This window comes from Aythya marila (genome assembly GCF_965140915.1).
Source record: "Aythya marila genome assembly, chromosome: 5".
NCBI lineage: Eukaryota > Metazoa > Chordata > Aves > Anseriformes > Anatidae > Aythya > Aythya marila.
The window spans coordinates 43,784,203-43,790,202 of record NC_139046.1 but is presented as its reverse complement, the minus strand read 5'-3'; the positions used below and the strand labels follow the sequence as shown (position 1 = coordinate 43,790,202).

The following is a 6,000-nucleotide window of genomic DNA, read 5'->3' as shown; positions in this document are numbered from 1 at the left end:
CCAAACAATAAAAATGTCTGTGTTTGGCAAGTTTTAAACAAGCATGACTGCTATTGCCTTTTTGTTCAATGTGTAGTTTTAGTCTAATTACAGGAAATGTCTATGATGTAGGTAGGAGTGACATTCGAATGTACAATAATCTTATTTACTGTACTTATATTAATAGGCTTAAATTCCTCAGGAAAAACATGTGAGCCTACAGTGAAGGAAATTATTTTATAGATCCTTCACAGTTTCACTCCTTCATTTCAGGTACATGGCAGTTTGCTTCGTTTCCTGAAAATATGCAAAATAGCCGTGTACCTCTTCGCAGCACGTGTCGCGGGGGATCTTCCACCTCAAGAAGAGCCACAACCCAACAGCGTAGCTGAAATTCACTACAAGACAAGGGCAAGTCGCAACTTGTGCTCTGAAGGACCATTACTGCCACGTTTAACCCCACTCCTCGTTGCCACTTGTAATGGAGGCGCTGGATGTGGACCCGAGTGTTTTGGAGAGCCGGCCCTGCGCGGCAGCAGCCTAACAGTAAGTTTTTATGGAGTTAACGAAATTAACGAAAAAAAAAACGGCACGGATGAAAATGTTCTGCAACTGGGAAACAGAAAAGAGGTGGTGGGGGGAACCAAACAATCCCTGTGCGGCAGGGAAAGGCCAGGCGGGCCTGCTGGCCTTGGCCGAGCGCGGGCACGCCGCTGGCAGCCCCGCGGGGCCCCGGCTCCCGCTCCTGGCGGCGGGGGGCGGCCGTGCCCGGGAGCAGCCCGGCGGGGGGCGGCCCAGCCAGGAGGCCTCGGCGGGGCCGGGCCCGCTCCCGCAGCGCCCCCAGCGGCGCGGCCGGCCCCGGCCCCGGCCCCGGCTCCGGCTCCGGCTCCAGCTCCAGCTCCTCCCCCGGGGCCGCGGCGCGGCCGCCTTCGCCCTCCTCCCCCGCTGCCGAGCCGGGCGGAGCGCCATGGATGCCGCTGCCTGCCGCCTGCGCCGGGGCTCGGGCTGCCGCCGCCTCGCCTGTCCCCCCGCCTCCCCGCGGCGCTGAGGAGGGCGAAGGGGCTCCGGGAGGCCGAGGTGAGCGGCGGGGCCGGGAGGTGGGGGGGGCGTCGGGCCGGGTCACCCCGCCAGGCCCGCGGCTCGACGGCAACTCGAGCCCGGCGGCGGGGCCGGGAGGGAGCGGGGCGGGAGGCCCCGGGCCGGGGGGGGGGCGGCGGGGCCCGGAGTGAGCCCGGCTGCGAGGGGCGGCGGGAGGGCTGCGGGCCGCGCCGGGCAGGCCGCGGGAAGCCCCCCCTCGTCCGGCCCCGGCCCCGGCCCGCCTGGCCCAGCGCAGGCCCCGCCGCGGCCTGGCCCCGCTTCTGGGGCGGGCACCCGGGGCCTCTCTCCCGGCCCGGCCCGGCTCCCTGTCGGCTGCTCGTTCCCCTCCGCCCCGGGCGCCTCAGGGGCGGCGGGGGGAACAGCAGGTGCCCCTGCCGAACTTGGCCCGCTTCCCGCCGCCTCGGTGGGTAGTGTTCCCCCTGTCTCCTGCCCCCTTTCTTCGCTGCTCTCCCCCCCCCGCCTTGGAGTTAATCGTTTAATCGCGTCAGGGAGACGTGCGGCAGCCACCGCGCGGGCTGCTCCTGCGGCCTGAAGTGAGGCTGGGCCGGGAGCGTGGCCTGCCAGCAGCCCGCGGGGCCGGGGGCATTGTTCCAGGCACGGAGAGCGCCCCTCGGAACGCCAGCTTGCGAGCTGCCGGGACCGCGGCGGTAACAAAGTGAAGGTGGTGGCAGGCAGGCAGGCGGCGGGGGATCTGTAATGTCTTCTGCTGGCGAATTGTACCAAGTCCTGTTTGTCATACTTTTATTTTCTCGTGTCTTGGGGTTTTAACGTATGACGAAACAGCGCTGCTAACTCAGGGAGCATTTTCCATGTCATACCAATTTCTGATTCACTTTTGTAAATCCTCATGTGCCCTTGATGGAGTTATTTTTTAACTATTAACTCATTAGCAGCAAGTAAACAAGGCGGCAGACTTTGTCCGGACCGAGATCCTTCCCCCTTGTTCTCCCCTTCCTCCCAAATTTGTGAGGATCCTATCCAGCATTTTGTATTTAGCCAGTGACTTTGGTAAACTAATTCTCTCTCTCTCTTTTTTTTTTTTTTTTTATAAGCTGTGTTAGTTTTGTTTTGCTTTTTCCTCATGTGTTTAATTTGGATAGGTTGATTTGTAACCTTTGTTCTAATTTTTATACGAAAGTGGCCATGTTTGCTGTGTTCTTAGGCATGGGAGGCAAACATGACTGTTTGTTAGTGAAACACGAAGTGAAAAGTAACCACGTAGATCAAAAATGTCTGCTAGCATTTTTAAGGGACATTTTTGGTCTTTAGCTTGCATGTACAACTGTGGCACTGGGCCAACAAATAATGTTGTTTCCCTTATATGTACATGAATTATTTTAATTATTCACTGCATTTTTAAAAAAGTTACAAATTACAACATATTTTTCTTTAAAAGTTTGGAAAATAGAAGTGATCCTGAAATTGGCCTTTTTTCTTCTTTGACTTAAAAAGTTTCTTCTCCTTGTGTTGTAATGCAATTTAAAAGGATTAAAGGATTCATAAAAGTTTCGCAAAGATTCTTTGTCTTTAGTTGTGCATCTAATTTTTTTTTTGTATTGTGGATTTTTATTTTAAATGAGACTTTTGACATCCTTCTATGTTTACTTGAATGAACAGATAGTTCATCTTTCAGAAAGTTGAGCACATTTTATTATGACGTGATATTAAGAGGAAGGGGATAGGCGTGTCAACACCACTTGTCTTTATATTAGCTATGAGAACATACAGAAGGGTTAGGCACAATTTTTCTACTTACATTTTAAATTTTGAGTTATCCTATAAATAAAGTAGGATTTAAGTCTTGCTTAATTGTCAACTGGAACTTGAAATTTATTTCTAATAAAGTAGAACAAACTTATTGTTGATTACTCATGTATAAAGCTTGAAAAAAATAATTGCTGGTCAAATACATAGAATTTTTCTTAATGGCAGCCTGGAAATATGCTATACATTTTAGAGGGGAGCAAATCTAAGACTGAAGATTTTTTATTTTATTTTTTCCAGGTGAAAACTGCGAAGGCCTGAGGCTGGCTGAAGAGAGACATTAATTGTACTCGAGTTTGTCTGGCTTGAACAATTAAAGGATATTTTTGGTACTTTTAAATTTAAGCAGAGGCGGCTTTTTTCCTTTTTTTTTTTAAACAAAACAAAACACCATGGCAGATGTGGACCCAGACACGTTGCTGGAATGGCTGCAGATGGGGCAGGGAGATGAAAGGGATATGCAGCTAATAGCGCTGGAACAGCTCTGCATGCTACTTCTGATGTCAGACAACGTGGATCGCTGTTTTGAGACGTAAGTTATTTTGTCTTTCTGTATGGAATGTTATTTTCCTCTCTGGGTAGGTGTATATAAAACTAAGCATTCTTAACATTCAATATTCATAAAAATTTGATGTTCTTAACATGAGAAGCTTTCAGGTTCGAAAACGTTTTTGAGGACCAAATTTGAGTATGTATCACTGAAATGTGCTGATGTGGTGTGAAGTGCTGCTTTCTAGTTAAAAATGTAGTGTCATGAGAGGGATTTGCTGTGCCTCTTCTGATGCATGATTTGGCCGTTGAATTTAAAGACATGTATTCAGAATTGCGATCCGGAAGGTGTTCTTTTTTTTTTCTTTCTGGTAGAGAAAAAGCTTTTTTTTTTTTTAATGTTAAGACAATAACGATTGCTTATACAAATTTAAGCATCCATACTCTGGCAACACTTTACCTCAAGATATGGTAGTTTCCTGAGCTCTGCAAATCTGAAAATGTCACAGATATCTTTCACTCTTCATGAAAGTAGTTTGCCCATTCTTTGAAGAACATTGCTCTTTGTGCCACCCTCTTTTTCAGCTCACTTGCACACCTCCTATCCGTCCTTGCTCTCAGTTGCATTTCTCACAGCAGAAAATGCTGATGTAACCACTTCTGTTACTTAATGGTGTTGCTGTGCGTTTGTTACACTACTTCCTGTGAGGCCCAAGAGTAGTAGGGAAGGGAGGTAGTAACACTGTAAACAGTCAAGGTTTTAAAACTTAGCAGCAGCTAAGGGAATGTTTGTTTGTTTGTTGGTTTTTTAATGCTTTCCATTCTCTTCCTTTATCTGAGCCTCAATCTAATAACTCTTAAACTGTGATTATTTTTTTCCTCCTCCCCATTTCATATTTGGATCCTCTTGCATCTCTCTTCCATCTTTTCTCCATTAGTCTCACTTTCCTTTCTTTTGCATCTTGTGATACGGCTAGTGCCTTTTTGATCTATCCTGCTTCATAGGAGTGTGGGTTTAGGAGCACTTAGGAAGGTAACTGTTGGAGAGCTTAGCCCTGAAGAAGACAACACTTCACAGGCTTCTCTCCTAAAAGTCATTTATTGTTCGTGACTGCCTTTATTTCAAGAAGTGTAAAATTAATACATCTCTAAAGCTAGGATTTCTAACAGTTGCTTAACAGCGATCAAAGTTTTGTACACTGCTTTAGAATATGAAATTGGTTGACCTTGGCCTTGAAGAGTTTACGAGTAAAATTTTGGAATTGAAAGAGACAAAAGGCTTCTAGCGTTTGACTTCTCTATCTGTCCCTTGTAGCACTGATACTGATAAAGCACTCTGTTTCCAGCCTTGGGAAAGCTAATTTAGTGACAAATTAATTTGCCTCTATAAAAAAGTCTGGTAGTTAAGAATGATTTTCTTCTGATCTTTTGAAGTGAACTTTCTACTTGTGTATGTTCCATGGTGAACAGAAGTAGAAGTTTGGGAATAAGCATTTGTAAGGATATCTTTTGTGTATTTGGAAATCAAGAACAAAATGTCAACTTTTAAAATATAAAACAGTTGTGGGGTTTGTGCATTTTATTTGGAACAGACTTTAATCTCAAAATAAATGAATTCAATAGTCCAAGTGCTTTTTTTCAAAGGATATATAATGAATGCTCCATTATTGCAGTGTTGTGGTTTAAAATTAGTTTTGATGTCTGAAAGAAGAAACATTTAAAATGCCATTTGGCATTTTTAGTTTTGAATCTTAGTATAATTTAATTTTACTGGCCCTCTAAGTTGTTGATCTTTTTTGCTGATATAAGTTTCCCTCGAACAAAAAAAGGAAGAGAATAAAATGTAAATTGGGAAAAAGTTAGTAAGGTTTCATGCCTGTTAGTGTCATTTTCATAGTAAAGTTCAAACTGCTACTTTTAATCGGCACTGTTAAGACCCTGGATATATGGTTCCATGGTATTTGGTGAGCTAACACGGTAGCTCATCGCTTCCAAAGGAAGAGCTACAGCTTTCCATTTACCATCACTCACCATTTTAATTCCTCTCAGCAACATACTTGCTTCATGCCAGTGTCAGGGCTTACTAGATGCCTCTAACTTGCTAAAAGAGCAAGCTACGCTTTAAATGTACCGAAGAAGGTGGGTAGTTCTCTGCTGTTACATTGCATTAAAGCGGAGTGTAGAGGTGACTGATAAGCACTGGAGATGGAAATGGAAATAAGGGAGAAGTGGAGCAAGCTATCCACTTTTCAGTGGAGAACTTTCCAGTGGATTGTGTCACAGCCTACATTTCAAGGTGAATTTATTTTGAAGCTCGTTGTAAGAAATAAAAACTCTTTTCAAGACATCATCTCGATCTTTTCCAAATGAGTTCAAGAACCCAACATTGTCATGTGTTGAGAGAGTGTAACTAAAATAAGCCCATATAAGATTTTAAAGTTGCTTTTCAGTAATGTTTTTTAAAGGAGTTATGGCTTGTCTAAATAGGAGACTTAGCATTTGACAGCAGTGGTGCCAAACACATTTTTTCAGGAACTAATTTTGAAAATGCTTTCACTGGATGTAAGATTTATAACGCAGACGTATTTTTCTGGTGATAAGAAAAGCAGTCTTTAAAAAGGCGTTACAATGTTTTTTGTTCTGTGAAGCAGAGAGAGCATTCCCAGAGTT

The 6,000-nt window shown here is 45.0% G+C and overlaps 1 protein-coding gene across 12 annotated transcripts in view; it reads left to right on the top strand.

The window, feature by feature from the left end:
• Positions 1-405: 405 nt before the first annotated feature.
• The window catches only part of HECTD1 (HECT domain E3 ubiquitin protein ligase 1), a 65,256-nt gene continuing 59,661 nt past the window's right edge, over positions 406-6,000 (top strand). For 11 of the 12 annotated variants that reach the window (XM_082761320.1, XM_082761322.1, XM_082761330.1 and 8 more), the window contains exons 1-2: positions 903-1,056; positions 3,082-3,373. In XM_082761320.1, the coding sequence (XP_082617446.1) occupies positions 3,234-3,373 (140 nt within the window). In that variant the 5' untranslated portion in view covers positions 903-1,056; positions 3,082-3,233. Of the gene's footprint in view, positions 526-902; positions 1,057-3,081; positions 3,374-6,000 lie in introns of those variants that run through there. The other variant, XM_082761323.1, reaches the window with a different exon arrangement.